The 21,042-nt window shown below is 39.6% G+C and overlaps 1 protein-coding gene across 4 annotated transcripts in view; it reads right to left on the bottom strand.

Annotated features, from left to right (window-relative positions):
- Positions 1-21,042, bottom strand: part of SPATS2L (spermatogenesis associated serine rich 2 like) — a 162,708-nt gene that overhangs the window by 27,169 nt on the left and 114,497 nt on the right. For 3 of the 4 annotated variants that reach the window (XM_037167536.2, XM_037167533.2, XM_037167534.2), the window contains 2 exons: positions 7,559-7,765; positions 6,058-6,193 (listed from right to left, as the gene is read on the bottom strand). In XM_037167536.2, the coding sequence (XP_037023431.1) occupies positions 6,058-6,193; positions 7,559-7,765 (343 nt within the window). The remainder of the gene's footprint in view (positions 1-6,057; positions 6,194-7,558; positions 7,766-21,042) is intronic. The other variant, XM_053665106.1, reaches the window with a different exon arrangement.

The raw sequence follows: 21,042 nt of genomic DNA, 5'->3' as shown, positions 1-21,042 counted from the left end.
GATACTGCCGTCCGGCTGAAGCCAAAGAGGAACAAGAATCCCCGAGATGGAAATGCTGTATTTATCTTCCGTGCTTTGGATCTTCACCCTAATCCCGGTCCCGACGGCACTGTCTGGTTTTATTGCAAAATGAGAAAAAGACTCAGGTAGAGACAGAATGGCTAATGAAAGTGACTGCCTATCATTAGCTACAAGCATCAGTTCTTAAATTTCCATTTTCTCCTAAGGACTGAGTTGAATTCTATAATGAAAAATAGAGGAAAAAAAAGCAAAGCCCTCAATTTTCTCTACACTTCAATACAATTGTTTTTCTGGTCGCAAGAAGACAAAAATATAATTTGACCTTTAAAATGTGTAGCTAGAAGGTTTACATTTCAGGCAAATGGAAAAAAGTTCTCCTACTTCACTGATCTAAAATGACAAGACACTATGGTTATGCTCTTTGGGTATGTAAATGATCGGAGAGAAAATTTCCTGTCTCATGCCTGCTGTTCAGAAGGCAGCTGGGGGAGGGGGTGGCCAAGGGGGGAATCTCGTCCTTCAGCTACAGCAGAAAGTGCAGAGCCACTGGGTCCAAGTGGATGGTGAAGGGAGACATGCAGTCCTTTTCTCACGTTCCATGTTCAGGCTTTCTCAGCATTATCAACATCCTGGGACAGATACTCCTCTGTGGTATGGGTAGGGTGTGGGGGAGGACTGTGCTGTGCATTCTAGAATATTTAGTCGCATGCTTCATTCAATGTTATCTACTAGATGCCAATTGTGACAACCACCAATATTTCCAGACATTCTGTCTCCTGCAGAAGCAAATTCATCCTGTTGAGAGCATTGCTGCAGCCTAAGACATATTCTTCTCTTTGCAGAACTCTCAACCAGGGAGTTTCAGCCACACGTGCACAAAAAAATCACCTGGAATTCTTTAAAAAAAATCTCTGTGTCCACTTTAGACCAGTGACATCAGCAACTCTGGAGGTGGCACCTCAGCAAAGGATGACCACAAAGCCCTAAGAGTGTTTAATTATAGTGTATACACATGCACTCTGGTATGGAAATGAGTAAATATTAATTCATAGGCATCATCTTTCAGTCACTGTTAGTCACCAAGAGAAAAAAATGAAGACCCTACAGAGCACAGAAATACCAGGCTTTAAGCATCGTATGTAGAGCCAGGTATTCATCAAGAAGTTTGGGGAACGTGGGGGGAAAAACAACCAATGAGAAAAGATTCCTGTTATGTGATAAACCTGCAAAAAAAGAGCAATGGCCTCATTTGGATTCAAACTGAAGTAGTTCAAGGCTCTGTGCTCCAAGAGGTGGCTTTAACTTGGGCACCTGAGGAGCAGGGCACTGGGAACGTGGGCCAGGCTGTTGTGGAGCTTGTTCTGAAGGCCGCAGCCGCACTGGCAGCTTCCTCTTGGGGAGGCCTTCTCAAGCACACAGCTCAGAAAGAGGACACGATGTCTAAAACGTCACAGCGATGACACCTGGTCTGTGTGCGGGCCGACCTACCAGCCACCGGGGCCCAAGGGCAATTTTGTTTGGCTACCGTTGGGGTTTGTGTAGCGGGTGGGAGGCCCCTTTGGTAGTGGGACTTGGGGAAGGCCGGAAGAAGACAGACTTGTCTCAAAATAGCTTTTTCTGCATTCTGAAAGTTTCATTTTTAGAGTTATTCTTTTGGTTGGTGGAGAGTCTCAACAGATTTGGTTAACATTTGTTAACATGCAAATGTGTCATTTTGGGAGGGACCACACATGGTCAAGAAAAGGAAGTTATCAGTTACACAAAAAAGAGTCTTCATGGTTAAAAAGGGAAGGGAAGGGAACTGGGGACCCAATGCAAGATCCTCTCTTGTAGTGTGTGGTGTCACAGTGAGGAGCCCCCGGCCCCAGGGGGCAGCAGGAGGTTCAGACTGTCTTCACTTTGAGGGAAGGGGAAGGTGGGCAAGGGCTTAGGGCCAGGGGAGGTGGGACTCCTGACCTACTTCCCAATTTCCCCTTGAGCCTGGCACCACTTTAGGAAAAAATAAACATGAGGTATAGGAACATTTCTGGCCCCGTTATACAGAAGGGATGCTTTGATTTCCCTTTCCTATTTGAACCCAAAGCAGCCTAAACATACGGTCCCCTCTGGGCCCCATTCTCTGTGACCCTGTTACCCCACCCCAGCGCACACCCTATCGGCTCATTACCATCCTCTATGTTCTTTAGGAGTGCTTTTAATTAGATACCAAACCGCCAATAGTGCCCCAATCTTTACAGCTCCATTGTGGAATCCTTTCTCCCCTGGCATATGGAAGAACTATCAAGTATTACTCTCCTTCCTCAATGTTTTTTGAATTCAATGTTTTATTGTTCATTTTAAGCCTTCACCATCAACTTGGACATGCACAAACACATATTTGTGATGAGAAGCTAGACTAGTTTGCACACAAAGCAATTAAATCTGGCAGCTAGGATTCCAAAGAGTGAATGTTTTCCAGTTGCAGTTGGGGCCAATTGTATAGAAAAGAAACCAGCTGCTTCACGTTAGCTCCTGATGGGACTTTTAACACAGATGCTAATGTTGCAAAATTTACTTTCTGTTCGGACGTACTATGAGAGCACTCTGCCATCTCTGTTCTGCTCTCAGATTCCCAGTGCTTTCTGGAAAAATAACAATGACCCATGCAATGATCATGTAGCCCTATGTAACTGTGCAGGTTAAATGCCGACTTTGATATTATATTAGCGACTTAATGGTTTTCTTTGCTGACTGTATTGAGTGAAGCATTGTTCACAACCAGACTGGGAAGGATATGCATTTGGTTCTTTTTACTCAGTTCTGTGCTCACTGGGTGCTGAGCACATGCAGACAAGGGCTTCCTCCCAGCCTCACAAAATCATCATTCCCATGAGTTTCAGCAGTATTTTGGGAGAAATTCAGTCAGGCAGGATTCACCTCCTGAAGCTGGCCCTTTGGTAATGAGATGAATGTTTAGAACTTCTTACCTGAGAGTTTCTATGCATTTCTAAATTAGACACACACCTACTGAAGGCTTTAGTGAGAGAACTGAGTGGCCCGAAGTAGGGAGAGCGGGAAATTGGAAGTACAAGGTCACTTGTGCACCAATGAGTCTCCGTATGCCTCAAAAACAGCACCTTCCTGGTCTCTCCAGAGGACTTGTCCCACACCCTCCAGCTCTGGGCATGTCTTACAATGTAATCCTCAGGTTTCAAGTGTATTGCATCAACGGCGCTTCATTCAAAATTCTCTCAAACCCTGTTGTTCGTGATTTCACCAACAGAAAAGCTTGATTTTTAAAACACATTTAAGCTGCCTTATTCAGTTCTGTGACCTGCTATTTTTCAGAAGCACCAAATCCCTAAAATTCATTCCTGAGAAAATGAAAAGGAGGCTTAATTCAAGTATTTTGGCACGTTGGCTGGGCTGCGGCCTTATTTGGAACAGGGTCGATGTTTTACCATTTGTAGTTGATTAAAGAATACTTTGGTTTGATTTTTAAGTTAACATTTATGCTATTATTTTGGGATCCTTTTTATTAAGGGTTAGATCAGAAAACAGCATATAGAAAATGGCTGATCTAAATCCTTTCTTCTCCAGTCTGGATGAGAGGTGCCATTTTGTCAGGTAGGTGACTTGTAGACAGGAGCGCTGCTTGGCAGAGTGCGTTCAGAAGTGAGCCTTCCCACCAGTATAAAACAATGTGAATTGTAAGGAGAGAAAAGATATACAACTTCCCTGGGTGCTGACTTTCCTGGCCCCATGCTTTTAGCTCTTGAGGAGTGAAACAGTCAAAGAATCTGTTATAAATCTCAGAATGTCCCATGACCCATGTGATGTTCATTTTACTAAGGAAATAAAATGAAAAAAAAAATAAAGGGACACACAGCAGCTGGAGAGAGGTAATTTGAGGTCATTGCTACACTTTGTCAATTAGTGTGTGAGTCATTCAGATAGGAGGTGTGATAGAAGCCTCAGAGGAAGAGTTTATTCTAAAAAGCTACACAAAAGGATAAGACAGAGGAGTCTTCTCCAAGCGGCTCACTAAGGCCTCCAGACACCGGCTGGCCAACTACCACCCCCACGAGCCAAATCTGGCCCGCTGCCTTTTTGCATTATCTCTGGCTGCTTTTGTGCCACAACAGCAGAGCTGAGCTGTTGGAGAGACCTTATAGCACATAAAGTTTACAATATTTACTAGCTCGCCTTTTACATATAAAGTTTGCTGACTTTGGCTCTATAAAACAGGCCTGGAGGTTGAGTGTATTCCATGTATATTACAGTAACTTAAGGAGAGATTGGAAAAGTCATATGGCTATGAAATTTAAAAGCCAATAAAAATATGAGTAACTTTTTTATTTGTACAGTATCTTTACCTTCTCTAACAGTTTCAAACATACTCTTAGAGTTTGCTTTGAAGAATTAGTTAGTTTGTAATCTGATCAAACAGAGAAGAGGTCCATGATGGGCCAGATGCCATGATTAGGGGAATGGTCATTGATCCCTCACTGAGTGATACCTGAAGGGCATGGATTTCTTTTAAGGGTGTCTTATACACCCATAGAATCTTGTATTATATGTAGCAGAGGGTTTAAAGTTCCAGAATTTTAGATTACATTAGTATTAAGTGTTATCCTTAGTTTTACACAACTGAACAATTAACTAAAAAGCATATATATATATATCAGTGTCCAAAAAAGGGCTTGGAGTCGGAAAAATACACAAAGGCTGTGACCATATTCTAGAATCAGAGGCCAGTGAGATGTGGGGCACATGCTGTGTGAACCTGGGCACTGTGCATGTGTTTTCTTTGTCCTGTAGTTTTCCTTTTAGCACCCTGATTTTTCTCTGGGAACCAGAGCTCATCAATTCTCAGTTCATGGGGTTCAGGTGGGGCTTACCCTCCACTAACGCTGCGGTAGGCAGAGGATTCCACCTGGCTAGTGGGAAGACTGTCCCTCCAGCTAGAGTGACTGGCTTAAGGACAGATACATGGCCCAACCCAGCCAACGGGAATCGGCCCTTGGACTTTTGTTAGAACTGCTAGAAACCAAGCTGTCTCTCAGTTGACAGGAGCTAAGGATTATGGAAGTGTGGAGTGGTGAGGGGGCTTTGCTACTGCAAGGAGAGATCGTGCCTAAGAATGAAGACAAGAATAAGCAGAACCAGGAGACTGCAGGAGACACTGAGAGAGGAAAAGAGAGAAAGCGTGAGGGGAAAAAAGTGGGGAGAAAGAGGAACTGAATCCTGGTAACATAATTTTGGCTTAGAACCAAATTTGCCTAAAGGAATCTTCTGGTGTTTTCACCGTGTATCAGCTAATAAATTCTCTTCTGTCTTTGACTAGTGGACCTTGGGTTTCTGTCACTGAAACCCAACTGAAAAAGTTTTGATTGATACACTGAGAACATTTTTCTGCTGATAAAACTTCACCTTTACTAACAGATGTTTCCTTCCGATTGTGGACATGAGCCAGTGTGCAGGACTCAAAGAAACGTCTTCCATCAAAATCAGCACAGGGCTGGGCAGGAGTAAAACCACACCAGTGCACCTTTTCTTAATTCCAGTCCTAAAAATCCCAAGAACGAGGGGAGGTGGCTATCACTAAGCTTATGTAAGATGTTTCTGAGTTTGGTTAAGGGAGTGTTTCTTTTATAAAGACAAGGTAGGAAAATATTTTTTCTTAGTAGCATGCATGACATTGGCTGGGAAAATATTTTTTCTTAGTAGCATGCATGACATTGGCCTTCTAGGGATTTGTCAAAAACATCGTTTGTTGAGGTTTTGTTCTTTGTTGTGCTCTACATCATTTGTATGCTTTTGGGCCAACTTCAAACACCAATGAATTATGTGTAGCAAGTTTCTTTTTATTCAAACACGTTCTCTTTTTTATTCCCAAGATTTGTGCCTCTGCCTGCAGGGCTTAAAAAAAAACCTGCTGAAGGGCTGTTCTGTGATGTTTATATATTAAATAAACAACTTTTTCCAAAGGATGCTTTTACTTACAGAAATGGCTCGAGTGCCATCAATTTATGGTTTCCAGGTTGAATCACTCACCAGTTGTGCAGTTCCGCAAAGGCAGCTTTGATCTTCTTCACCGAACTGTCCACTTCTTCCTTGATCATGACGCGGTATCTAGTTAGAGACACCGTGCAGCGTTGCAAATCCTTCACTGATTTTTCAATGTTTGGGCCTAAAATTGAGGTCAAGGAAAAAAACGTGTTTTTTTAAAAAAATCTGGCCACTTTATATTTGTGAGCTGAACAGTAACCACAAAATCCAACCAACTCACACCCCTCCCCAATAAAAAGAGAGATTTGTTTTTGTTTTTCAATGAAAAAAAAAGTTTCATCAAGAGGATGTTTACAGCCCAGTGTTTTAAAAACCCAGAGCGGGTGGTTTGCATGGCCCCTGGGACCGCTGGGACTTCGGCAGTGGGTTCTCTGGCTGGGCCCTCCCCGGCACATGTGTCTCCTCTGCTGTTTGGAAAACAGGCTCTGATCATATGTTCTATCGCAAACTGCAGTATCTTAGAATGTGGTATGTCTAAAGACCATGTGTGCTGCTGGCTCTCACTGTAAACATCGCTCTGCGTGGGTAAAAGCCAGCAGGGCTTTGGAAGAGGAAAATGACTTAGAGATTGGGAGAGGTACAAATGGGCTGGAGAGGACGGGCGTCGGTGCCAGGTACGCTGGCTCTGGCCCCAGCAGTCCCGAGCCAGGCCTGTAATTATAGCAGCAGCACTTAAAGCAGCTCCGTGGGTGCCAATCTACCCTGATTTCCTGAAACTGTCACCAGGGTTTACAGATAGTGCAAAGCAAATCGGCAAACTGTATTTATTCCAACAAGGGCATGATTCTTAGAAGAAAGAAATCTCCCTCAAGAAAAGTGAGAAAGTGCATCAAACCGGAGCCAAGGAAATCAGATGTAACTCAGGTTGAATGAGAAGAATAGTATTTAATCTTCTGGAAATCAGAAAGGAAGTGACTTAAACCCTTTCGTTTTTAATACCAGTTATGTTCAAGTATATCAAAGCTTGAAAAATAGTGAAAAGATGGTGTGCCAAATATAGAACCCTCTTTTCAGTGTTATGTTGTCTGAAAGTTCTAACACAGAACTGAATTCATGTCAGAAAGATCGTATCTGAAGACATTCCAGCCCTCAGACTCATGTTTTGTTCCGTTCAAGTTCAGAACTTGTATATCAGAGAAACATTCAGCATTCACATTTCAAAAAGGTCTCCTGTATTAACATTTGTTTTAGAAAACATTAGGGTAGAGAGTATTTGTGGTGCAAATTTATCCATGACTACAAAGAGAAGAATGGTCTCAGAGAGGCAGCGAAAGGGGATAGAATTCCATTTAAACATTCAAGACCTTTGATTAACGTGGGAGGAATCACATCTGCCTTTCATTCTCTGTGGGTCAAGGAAGGAAACGGAATTTCCTGTGTATCTCTCTTCAACTCACAGCATCTTTTGGAAAGTTCTGTCATTCTGGCACTTTTCTCTGTATGCAAAAAATACGTTGAATCATTTGTGCAAAAGAAATCACTTTACCTCTTTTCTTTGCCAACTCATCGGGCTTTATTTCAAGATGAGCTGCAGGGGCATTGGAATTAACAGGAGATGTTTTTGCCTTAGGCTTGCTTGGGTTACAAGGCTGCTCGGCTGACCACTGTAGGCCCTCTGACCTCTCTGGTGTCCCGTGTATAGGTTTGGGGTTGCCATCTAAGGGTAGTTTCTGTTGCAGTGGTCTGTTGCCTTCTGTAAAAAAACACCAAATAACGACTGTGAAGTGATAAACTAACACACGAATGACAGTGTGATGGAGGATGGCAAGATTTTCTTTTGTTTACAAGTGGGCGATTACGCCTTTCATCGCAAACAGTCAAGAAACTGTTTTCAAAGAATCCCCAGCAGATTAGAGGATGCACTAGAAATAGACAGAGCCTTGTACTTGGAGCCAAAACGTGGGTGATTGGGCTCTGGTCATTACTTACAGGGTGACCCTGGGCAAGCCACTGAGCATCTCTGAGGCTCAGTTTTCTCGCCTTGAAGTGAGCAGGAGGAGGCGTCCATGAGATACTTAGGAGGATCAGGTGGTTTTTTTTTCTCATTCAGAAAAGGCACAGATGTCTTTAAGTGTGATTGCCCATTGAGGCCATAAAAATGTAGCCCTTCTATCTCCAAGTGTTCCATTAATGTCTTGTGGTATTTTATTTTGAATTAATGAAGGCAGGAGAGTGATTGGAGATCGGGCAAGAATGAAGTGACAACAGGCACCATAATCATTTCATCGAATTTATGGAGGGATTAAATCAGAGAACAACATCATAATATCTCAACTATATTTAAAACCTAGGGAGTCAGATTCTCTCTGGAGCTCTAATAGATGTTGCAATAAATTAGCAGCACGTTGCTCTAGGCATCTTTTAAATGTAGGTTCCCATTTAGTTATTATTGCTGGAGTGAATTAAAAGGTACCTTAGTGGCTGGAAAAGAAAATGTATCACCCTTAACATCTTACTTATTACCAGAGAGAGCTTTTGGTGAGAAAAAAGGGGGAGCCAGTATGGTTTGGAGAAAGCTGAGCATAGTGGAAAAAGTACAGGTTTGGGTGCGGAAGACCCATGTTCTGATCTTCCCTAGGTACTGATCTTCCCTAGGTACTGATCTTCCCTAGGTTCTGATCTTCCCTAGGTACTGATCCTCCCTAGGTACTGATCCTCCCTAGGTACTGATCTTCCCTAGGTTCTGATCCTCCCTAGGTACTGATCCTCCCTAGGTACTGATCCTCCCTAGGTACTGATCCTCCCTAGGCACTGATCTTCCCTAGGCACTGATCTTCCCTAGGTACTGATCCTCCCTAGGTACTGATCTTCCCTAGGTACTGATCTTCCCTAGGTACTGATCTTCCCTAGGTACTGATCTTCCCTAGGTACTGAAGACTCTGTAGGAATGACTTCACTTTTCTGGCTGACTGTGGTGCTCACTCAGAATGAGCACAGAATCCCCTCAGTGAGCACAGAATCTCCTCAATGGGCACAGAATCATTTCAATGAAAGTCCACTCTTTTTTAGACACTCACCTGCCTCACTTCTAATCCCACTGTGCCTTGTAAAAACTTAGTGGGCTGTTTTAACACGATACTTACATGTCTGCCCCTTGCCTTTGCCTTGGAGAAACTATGACTTTCTTGAAGGCAAATATTAAAATATGATTCATTTTCGAGGCCCCGATACTTGTGTCTGGCTCAAAAGCTAGCTGTAGAATTGTGATTGAATTAAATAAAGTACACTTACATTTCACAGAGAAAAAAAGAAACAAAGAACAGTTTTCCTGACATCATCACAAACAATACAGAGACTGCACTCAGAGAGTGCAAAAGAATCTGGGTCCTAGTCGATTTGATTTTAGACATTAGCTCACTTATGAGAAGTGTAAGTTTGAATCCATCATTCATAACCTACAATCAGAAAAGCACAGCATATGTTTTATGGGCTGAATGATGAGCACTCTTTAAATTTACTTAAAGGGGAATTATAGTACACCAGGAAATATTCAACAAAGGCAGTGAACATAGTCATTAAATATGGAAAATAGCATTTTCTCCAGTAATGAAACATTTAATAGAATCCCCAGAAGATTAGAAGATATACTAGGAATAGAAAGAACCTTGTACTTGGACTGACAAGACCTGGGTAGGTGTTTGGACTCTGGTCATTACTTACAGGGTGACCCTGGGCAGGCCACTTAACATCTCTGAGCCTGAGTTTCCTCCCCAGAAAGGTTCTTAGGAAGCTGTAATTGCACTAAAGTGGAAGTTCACTGTAGGCCGTGGTGGTCAAACTTCAGTGTGCATGACAATCTCAGAGGTTCCGATTCACCACAGTGGGCCCAGGACTCTACCCACCAGGTCATTCTGTGGGGTGAGGATGGGTGGCACTGCCCACCTGGAAAATTCTACTGTGTAAGATGAATAACTAAGTTTCTGATGAGTCTACAAATGTTTGGTTAAAACAGTGATTAAGTACAGGTTGGTTGCAACTCACTCCCTCTCTTAATCACAGTGAAGGTTCAGCCTTGATGATGTATTATAAATTGAGAAACTAAATAAAGTGCATTGTGAGTGATGTAGTACATTAGTCTTATTCCTAAAAATGAGGGGATTTATACGATAACCTGGTGGAATTAATGACCTAAAGAAAAACTATTCTGTGGAATGCAAAAGAATTTTACTGAAGATAAGCATGCAAATGAGCAGAGGCTCATTAACCTAGAGTTGAAAATATTTTTGTGTATCAGAAAACTGATATGTGGGCTACTTGGCACATTTCATCATTCATCCAACATATACTTATTGAGAAATTTGAGAAGAAGTATTTTTTTGGAGGGTGTTCCTGAAAAATTGTCTCATTATTTATTGGTGGGATCATTGAACACTGGGACGATATGAAGTTCTCAAATACTACTTGGATATACTATTTGCACATGTATATTGAAATGTAAAACTCTGAAGCTCTTTCAGATGAAAGTTGGTAGGGGGTTATTCAGCTATAACAGAATTAGGTTCATTAGAATAATGGGAGTTTTCCCCTGGCTATAGTTTTCCTCTAACATTACAGGCCAGAATTCGCGACGATTCTCTGCCTTTCTGGACTCCACTTGTAAATGTCCATAGACTGTAGCTGACTTAGCATTGATTCATAGCACTGTCTAATGAGGTACCCACTAGCTGCTACCTGTGACTGTTGAACACATGAAATGTGGCTTGTCTCAATTGAGATGTGATGTAAATGTAAAATACACACTAAAATTTATGGACTCAGTACAAAAAATCTTTGATAATTTAAAAATATTAAAAATATTGATCACATTTGGAAGTGATATTATTTTGGATATATTAAGTTAGACAAAATATACTGCCCAATTTAATGTCCCCATTTCTTTTTACTTTTTAAATGTAGCTACTAGTGTTTCTTTTTTGTTGTAGATGTCTTAAAATTTTCTACATAGGCTATAATGAAAATGAAGTTTGACTTCTTCCTTTCCAATGTTGCCTGATTGGACGATTAGGAATGCAAGTACGATGCAGAATGAGCATCCTGGCATTGATCTTGACCTTAGAGAAACTGCATTCCATATTTTATTATTAAGTATGGTATTAGCTGTAGATTTTTCATTATTATCAGGAAGTTCTCCTACATTCTAATTTGCTAGAAGTTTTCATTTTGTCAAGTGATTTTGTCAAGTGATTTTGCTTCATCTTGAGATAATCATATTGTTATTCTCCTTTATTTTGCTAATATAGTAAGTCACATTGATTAGCTTTTTCAATGTCAAACCAATGTTATATTCTTGAGAAAGAGTATATTTGGCCATGGTGTTATATATATTATATATAATAATATATATAGTATTTATATACATTATAAATAATATATCATATATATTATTATGAAGACCAAGTATGCTCTTTATACCATACATATCTTACTTCAATTTGCAAATATCTTGTTGAGAATTTTGCTTCTTTATTCATGATCAGTATTATTCTGTAATTTTTCTTGTAACGACTTTGTCAGGTTTTGATAAGATTATGCTGGTCTCATTCTTCTTGTTTCTCTCTATTTAAAAAATCTTTTTCCCTCTGTTCTTCAGTTTAGGTTTGCAAGCTGGCACTCAATCCACTGAGCCACATCAGTCAGGCTTATGTTCTTCAGTTTGGATAATTTCTCTTGACCAGTCCTCAGGTTCACTGGTCCTTTCTTCTTCATTGTCCAAATTGCTGTGAAGTACATCTGATGACTTCTTAAAATTTTTTTAGACACTGTAGTTTTAGTTCTAGGGTTTCCACTTCATTATTTTTATCTCTCCTGAAATTTTCCTTCTCTTTACCCTTTATATTAATCTTTTTTTCTGTAAATTTTAAACACATATTTATAATTCTTGTCTGCTGACTCAAATATCTGGGTGATCTATAGGGTTGCTTCTAATGACTAATTTTTCTCTTAATTATAGTCACATTTTCTTGCTTTTCCCAATGTCTAGTGATTTTTAAATTTGGGTGCTGAACATTGTGGATGACACTTTCAGAAATGTTAGATTTTGTTATTTCCCTTCAAATCGAGTTTGTTCTAGTAGGTCATTAAGATGCTAGATCATGCTCCACTCTTTTCCCCTGATTTTTTTTGTCTTGAAGGTAAATACTAGGCATCTTATAGAACAAGCTGGAGTAGAAGAGGCAGTGTGCATATAGTGCCCAGTTTCATAAAATACCTTGAATTAATTCCCCTGTTTTATACCTCTTTTCTTTCTTTTTTTAGAGGGAGGGGAAGAGAAGGAGAAAAAGAGGGAGAGAAACACTGATGTGAGAGAGAAACAGATCAGTTGCCTCTCACATGCGCCCCAGCTGGGACTGAACCCGCATCCAGACATATGTCCTGACTGGGAATTGAACCTGCAACAATCCATTTTGTGAGATGATACTTAAGTGAGCCACACCAGTCAGGGCATACCTCCTTTCTTAAACTTGCCCTCCACCCTATCTTATGACTCTAAGTCTGGAGCTTCTCCATTCTCTGCTGGCCATCATCTCCTGGCCAAAGCTCCCTCCCTTGTATTCTATGCTCTAGCTCCCTATACTCTGTTTCATCTGTCAAACCGCCTCCACCTACTTTCCCTCTTCTATTAACCGAGGCCCTCCTTTTTTTTTCTTCATTATTGTAGATTTCTACATTAAAAAATTCAGTGGGGTTTGTGATGAAGAAATACACATGCTTTTCTTTTTCTTAAAAAAAGTTATAGATACACACTGCTGAATTATTTTCCAGTCAACTGATACTCATTTACAATCAACTGTGATGCATGCTGTTGTTCTCACAATTAACTCTTCAATACTGAGGACTTGCAATTTCCCAGTGACTAAATCTTGGTATCAACCTACATATTTAATTTGTCCTTTACTTGAGTTATTTTACATAGCAAAACATAAACTGTGGTTGTTGTTTTTTATTAACAGCACCAAAGAAAACAAATCTTCCTCTTGAGAGAAATATATGAACTTGAATTCAAAGATTTTTGTAATATATGTACAGCCATGTATGTGTTCAGATTTCAAAGTTTCTGTAAACTTTTTTTGTCTTTAGTTTTTACTTTTTAGTGAAAGCTTTATGTACTTATAAGCAGACTAAAAGAAGTACACAAAGAATTCAAATCTAACTTTAAGAATTGTATTAAATAGAGTAGTTCTAAAATAATTACTTTAACTTTTGAGTTAAGATGGTTTCATAATGTCCTATACATACAATTTCAGTAAAGCATGTCATCTGATAATGATTAACTTAGTATTGTAGTTTTACCTAAATATTTGATAAACAAAGTATAATTTGTTTTTATAAAATTGTCTAAAATTCCTAATGTCTGTGTACTTAAAGCATGTTACCATTCTCTTAAAAGTACTTCAGTATGACAGTTTTTTATGATAACTGATAGTAATATTTTAGTAGTTCTTTGATCATTGACCTCAGAATTCTTAAATATTCACAAAAGAAGACATGTAAATGAAAATTAAATGTCTTACATATCTATTTTCCCATGGGTCAGTTTTACAAATAAAAAACAATGAGATTAGTATAGTTTTTCTAGACAGTGATATATTAAGAACTTCAAAAATATTCATACCCTTATGAATACAATAATTCCACTTCTAGAAAAATATGCCAAGGAAATAATCAGAGTTGTTCATAAAGATTTATACACAAGGTATGTTCAGTACAGCATTGTTTATAACAGCAAACAGATGGAAACAGCAAACTACAAGGACAATAGTTTGGTAATAAAAGAAATATGGCAAATTCATAAATACAATGCAGCCATTAAAATAATTATTTTAAAGGCCACATAATGATATGAGGCTATGTTTATAATGTCAGGTTAAGTAAAAAGAATATAAAACTTTATATACTATAATATGGTATTTGAAAAAATATAATATGTATATATATATCTGTGCATTTAAAATTTTTTGAAGTAAAATTTAACAATGGTCGTTTCTGGGAGGTAGGACTATTATTTTCCCTTAAATCTTACTGTATTTCAAATTTCTTTAATTAGTATAAATTTCTTTTAAAAACAGAAATACAAAATTTATAATTACCTTCAAAAAGCAGCATAGCAGCTTAACAAATTAATTAAACTACACTTCTCTACATATTTTGTCACTAATAATTCAATAGAGGACATGAAAGAGACTTGTTTGAATGCCTATTACATCCAGTTCTAGGCACCAGAAACACAGTGGTGATCAAAGACAGACGTGGTCCCCACCTTTTCAGAACTTGCAGTCCAATAGGAAGACAAATAAATCAAATCACCACACAAACAAATGTAGAATTCCAACTGTGATAAATGTTATGAAAGGCAAGTACATGGTATTCTGAAATGTGCAATTAGCATATTAATTTAGGGATAGCAAGAAAAAATTCCCCAAGGAAAAAACACTTAGGCTTTCTTAAAATCACATGAACTAATCAGGGAAAGAGGGTGAAAGTACATCCTAAGCTCACTTAAAAATCACATGAACTGGACAGGCAAAGAGGGTGGAAATTGCGTCCCTGGCAGAGACAACAGGAGAGGCAGGAGGAAGCATTGTGTGCCAGTTATCAAGTTATTGTCTCTCTGTACCCTACTTTGATATACTGGAACAGGACCCTGTAAACAATTCTCTCTTCCCAGCTCGCAGATGTTAGCTTTGTCAGTAGAGGGCAATAAAGTGGTCTTGCAAGGCTATAAGGTTGGGAACACACTTCTAGGTGTTGGTCCTTATTAACTACTAGTATTCATCACAGGAACCAGCAGCCACTCTCATGTGTGGTCCCTGCTTTGGCCCCAACTATGGAAGTGGCTTTGAGCAGCTCCAGTCTCTTTAAACCCTCTGGCAGTGCTGGGTCTCTTACACAGAACAGCTCAGTTCATGCCTCCCAACCCCCATAAGGCTTCATGTTTCTCTGGAAGACACATACCTTCTTTGTTGAGGTCAGAATGTCAGTCTTGGATTGGGGGACACTCCTAGACCTATTTCCTTTATTGTCAAATCTTCCTGGAGAGAGTAACTTCTTTCTTACCAAGTCTAGACCCCTTAGAGTCTTCACTCACCTCTTTTAGTTAACTACTCCTTGATGTTTTAGGTAGTTCTTTATATTACATTTCTCCCACTCAAATAACCAGTGTGGCTCTGTCTCCTGACATGAACCTGACTGATATACATGGCTAGTGTGAGAGACTGAGAGGAGACAAGCATGGCTAGAGTAGAGGGAGTAAGAGTAAGGAAACCATAAAATAAAATGAGGCTGGAGCAGACTACGCTGGGCCAAGGCAAGACTTTTGGTTTTTATCTTAAGAGCTCATTTTTATTATGAAAAGATTACAGGATAGAGAATGATTTAGAGGGGAATAAGAATAAACGCTAAGAGATTAATGACTGGGCTACTGTAGCAGTGCAGGCAAGAGAGGATGGTGGTTTTGCAGGGAAGGTAGAAGGTTGACAGTGAGAAATGGATGGGGAGACCCAAGATGGCAGAGGGGTGAGTGGAAGCTACACTATAACCTCCTCCCAGGACCAAACTGGAATTATAACTAAATCATAGAGAAACTATCCTGAATAACCACCTGAACACTAGCTGGAGAGAAGCCTTATAACTCTGGACAGTTAGAAGAAGCCACTCCACCACAACAAGACTGGTAGAGACATAGACTGGGAGTGCAGAGGAGGTGCAGGAGGGCTGGCTGAGCTCCCACAGGCGGCAGCTGAAGTTCCGGGGGGATATTTCAGCAGTTGGGGGGTTCCCCCTAAGAAGTGTGGGGTCTAAATCCCAAGCTGGGCTCCCCAGCCTATAGCCAGGAAAGGAACCCAAATAACTTAAGGCTGTGAAAAGCAGTGGGGTTCTGTCTGTCAGGGAAAGACACCTGGAGACTCTTAAAGGGCCAATGCACAAAATTCCATTTGCAGCCACGTACCCTGGGATCTGGTAGAGGAAGGGAAGAGTGGACTAGAGACGCTTGAGGAGGGACTGGGGCTGGTGGCTCTGGAGAGAGAACTGAGGGAAAGCCACCTGGACCCCTGTACTGAGTCATTCCCCATTCTGCAGGAGCCACCTTTCTTAGTTGGAGCAATCCCCTCCAAGTGGCATTAACCTGAAGGGAAGCAATTCTATCCATAGGAATTACTGTGCCCCATCCTGTGGTACTTAAGTCCTGCTGCTGAGGAGTACAGCTGGAAGACTTTTACTCTTTAACCCTACTGAAAGCCTACTGGCAGAGGTGGATGGCTGGGAGCTCTGAGCTTCAACTGACCCACCCTCGGGCCTAGGGCTTATAAAAGCCAGCCTTGGTTTACAGCCTGGTTCTTTCTGCACACACCCAGTCCCTGCAGAGAGAGCCGCATGCTGTGGATCACTGATAACTCCAAGCAGGTTGTCCAGGGCAGCCACAGACTGGGTTTGACTTAGGTGTGCACAAGAGTCTTGCAGACCTACCTAAAACTTAGAAAAAAAATACAAAGAAGCAGCCAAAAAGGGAAGACAAAGAAAGAGATCCTCCAGAAGAAGAACTAGAAGAAATGGAGGCAAGCAATGTATCAGATAGAGAGTTTAGAGTAATGATTATAAAAATATGCAACAGTATTAAAAAAGGCATAGAAACCATAAAAAAGGACCAGTCAGAAATTAGGAGTCCAATATCTGAAATAAATAATACAGTGAAATGAATAACAACCAGGCAGAGGAGCAGAAAGAAAAAAAATTTTTAAAATGAGAAAAGCTTAAGAAACATTTTGGACAACATGAAGCAGGACAACATCTGAATCATGGGAATACCAGAAGGCGAAAAGAGCAAGCAAGGGATAGAGAACCTATTTGAAGAAATAATGACTGAAAACTTCCCTGATCTGGTAAGGGAAAAAGACATACAAGCCCAGGAAACTCAGAGAGTTGCAAACAGGTTGGGCCCAAAGAGGCCTACACCTAGACACACCATAATTAAAATGACAAGGCTTAAAGACAAGGAGAGAATCCTAAAGCTGAAAGAGAAAAACAGGTAGTTACAAGGGAGCACCAATTAGACTGTCATCTGATTTCTCCACAGAAACATTTCAGGTCAGAAGGGAGTGGCATGAAATATTCAAGGTGATGAAAAGCAAGGACCTATATAACCAAGGCTACTTTACCAAGCAAGGCTATTACTTAAAATTGAAAGAGAAATAAGGAGCTTCCCAGATAAGAAAAAGCTAAAGGAGTTTATTAACACCAAACCAGTACTGCAACAAATGTGAAAAGGCTTATTTTAGGACAAAGGAAAAGAAAAAAAAAAGAGGAAAACAGTCTAACAATAAAATGGCACAAAGTACTTAACTTATCAATAATCACCTTAAATGTAAATGGCTTAAATGTTCCAATCAAAAGACGTGGGGTAGCTGAATGGATAAGAAAACAAAACCCATATACATGCTGCCTCTAAGAGACCCAACTCAGAATGAAAGATACACACAGGCTAAAAGTAAAGGGATGGAAAAAGATATTTCATATAAATGGAAAGGAAAAAAAGCTGGGGTGGCAATACTTATATCCAACAAAACAGACTTTAAAACAAAGGCTATATAGTAAGAGACAGAGAAGGACACTACATAATGATAAACGGAACCATTCAATAAAAGGATATACCCCTAGTAAACATTATTGCATCCAACATAGGAGCACCTAAATATGTAAAGCAAATCTTGATGAACATAAAGGGAGAGGTTGACAGGAATACAGTCATAGTCAGGGACATTAACGTCCTTTTGACTTCAATGGATAGATCTTCCAGACAGAAATTCAAGGAGTCAGTGGCCTTAAAAAACACACTGGGTCAAATGGATTTAACTGATAACTTCAGAACATTTCACCCCAAAGCAGCAGAATATACATACTCTTCAAGAGCACATGGAACAGTTTCTAGGATAGACCACATATTAGGATACAAAACAAGTCTCAATACATTTAAGAAGATGGACATCACATCAAGCATCTTCTCTGACCATAATGCAATGACATTAGATATCAGTCACAAGAATACTGGAAACACAAAAAGATATGGAAGCTAAATAACACGTTATTAAACAATGAGTGGGTCAACAACAAAGTCAAGGAAGAAATCAGAAGATACCTTGAAACAAATGAAAATGAGGACACAACAATCCAAAATCTGTGTGACACAGAGACAGCAATCCTAAGAGGGAAATTCATAGCATTATCAAATGTCAAAAAACAAGAAAAACCTCAAAAAAACAATTGAGAAAGAAGAACAAAGTTTGGGGGAATCAAGCTACCTATTATCAAACTATACTATAAGACCATAATAATCAAAATAGCATGGAACTAGCAAAAATAGACAATTAGACCAATGAAGCAGAAAAAGAGCCCGAAATAAACCCACACTTTTATAGTCAATGGACATTCAACAAAGGAAGGAAGCACATACAATGGGCTAAAGATAGTTTATTGACTAAATGGTGTTGGGAAAATTGGACAGATATGTGGAGAAAAATGAAACTAGATTGCCTTCTTATACTACACACAAGTAAATTCAAAATAGTTTAAAGACTTAAATCTTAGATCCAAAACCATAAAAATCATAGAAGAAAACATAGGCAGCAAAATCTTGGACATTGCTCGCAGCAATATTTTATCAGATATATCTCCCCAGGCAAGCAAAACACAAAAATATATACAAATGGGACTACAGCTAACTAAAAAGTTTTTGCACAGCAAAGGAAAACATCAATAGAATAAAAAGGCAACCCACCGAATAGGAGAACATATTCGCTGATACATCTGCTGAGGGGTTAATATCCAAAATTTTCAAAGAACTTCAAAACTCAATACCACAAAAACAAACAGACGACCCCATTAAAAACTGGACAAAGGACCTTAATAGACATTTCTCCAAAGAGGACATACAGATGGCAAATAGACATATGAAAAGATGTTCAATGTCACTAATCATGAGAAATGCAAATTAAAACCACAATGAGATATCATCTCACACCTGTCAGAATAGTTATCATTGATAAATCAACAAGCAACAAGTGCTGGTGAGGATGTAGAGAAGAGAAAGCCTTATCTACTGCACCGTAGGTAGGAATGCAGATTGATGCAGCCACTGTGGGAAGCCATGTGGAGATACCTCAAAAATTAAAAACGGATCTGCCTTTTGACCCAACTTTCCCACTTCTGGGAATATACCTGAAGGAACCCAAAACACTAATTTGAAAGAACATAAGCACCCCTATGTTCACTGCAGCATTATTTACAATCAACAAGATATGGAAGCAGCCCAAGCATCCATCAGTAAATGAGTGGGTAAAACAACTATGGGACATTTACACAATGAAAATGTAAAAAACATTTTTATAGCTACTTGGCTGTAAAATACAAGAAACTTTTACCCTTTGCAACAGTATGGATGGGCCTGGAAAATATTATGCTAAGTGAAATAAGTCAGGCAGAGAAATACAAATATCATATGATTTCACTTATATGTGGCATCTAATGAACAAACTGAACTAACAAGAAAAATAGATACAGACTCAGAGATAGCAGGATGACAGTGAAGCGGGGAGGGGAGGGGGAGGGGAGGAAAAAGGACTCATGGACATGGACAGTAGCGTGGTGATTGTAGAGAAGAGAAGGTATAAGAGAACTAAATGTTAATAAAAAATACAATAGAGAAATTATTTAAAAATTGGATGGATTCTAGGAATATTTGGAAATGAAAATCAATAGGACTTGGTGATTAACTGAAAATGTGGAGTGAAAGAGAGGAGAATGTCCTAATTGATGCCTATACTTCCGACTTGCACAATTGGATAGACAGTACAGTAAGGTCAGGAACGCTACAAGGAAAGTTAACTGGGGAAATCATGAGTTTGTTTGGGTCATGTTGAAGTGCTCTGAAATGTCAGAGTGAAAATGTCATGCAGGAGTCTGTGGTTCAGAGGGTAGCCTGGACTGGGAAGATGAGTTTGTGAGTCTGCTTATATTAAAGTCAGGGCACGGCTGAAATGATCCAAGAAGAGAGTGTAGATTTATATAAGGACTTGGAACCAACTAAGCTTTGACAAGCTTCAACAATTAACAGTAAGATAGAAAATAACAACTCTCAGGGCAAACAGAAAAGCAATAAAGGTGGAGAGGAAAACGAAGAGAAGGTCATGTCATAGAAACCAAAGGGAAACAAGAGTGGTCAAGGATAGAGCGCTCAATAGTGTTGAATGTTGCTAAAAAAAAAAAAGGGAAAGTAAAAGTTGAAAAATGTCTACGAGGGAGCCTTCTTACAGAAGGCTGTTTCATCTAGGAAATGTACATTTTTCCATCCCCTTTACTTCCTACCTCCTGCCTGGAAAAGCTGATGTGTTTGCAGGCATTTCAGCAGCCAGTTTGAACCATGAGACACTTTGCCTATGAATGCCTACATTTTAGTCGAACAAAAAAAGCATAAGGAATGTAGGTCCTTGATGACCATGTAACCACCCAGCCAGTTCTAAACTCCTCCCTCTACACAAGAAAAAGAAACACCTCTTTTTTTAAAAAAAAGAAAAATGTCTGCTCTATTCAATACATGGAGGTCAATAGTAAATTCAATGGGAACAATTACTTTGGAGTGATGGGGCTGTTAGCCATAATAAAAAGGTTGATAAGTGAGAGAGAGAGAGAGGAAGAAGTGGAGAACAGTTAAGTTAAATCTCCTGAGATGTTAGAAAATAATGGTCTATGATGAAGGCCTGGGCAAACGCTTTTCATGGTATAATTATTGTACACCTTGACTGCACGTTCATGTTCCTTACTCTTCTATCACTACGTGACAGGGTAATTAACAGATATTCAGAGGAAGCAGTAACTTTAGAACAGACACCAAAACAGATAGGTTTGTTCACAAGAAATAACGTCAGCCAGTTCCGCCTTTTCCGAACACCTTTATCAAATACAGGTTAGCAGTTCATGATT

The sequence above is a fragment of the Artibeus jamaicensis genome, unplaced genomic scaffold, assembly GCF_021234435.1.
Source record: "Artibeus jamaicensis isolate MK-2021 breed Jamaican fruit bat unplaced genomic scaffold, CSHL_Jam_final contig_391, whole genome shotgun sequence".
In the NCBI taxonomy this organism is placed as follows: domain Eukaryota; kingdom Metazoa; phylum Chordata; class Mammalia; order Chiroptera; family Phyllostomidae; genus Artibeus; species Artibeus jamaicensis.
The sequence above is the reverse complement of the archived record's forward strand: the minus strand, read 5'-3'. Positions and strand labels throughout refer to the sequence as shown.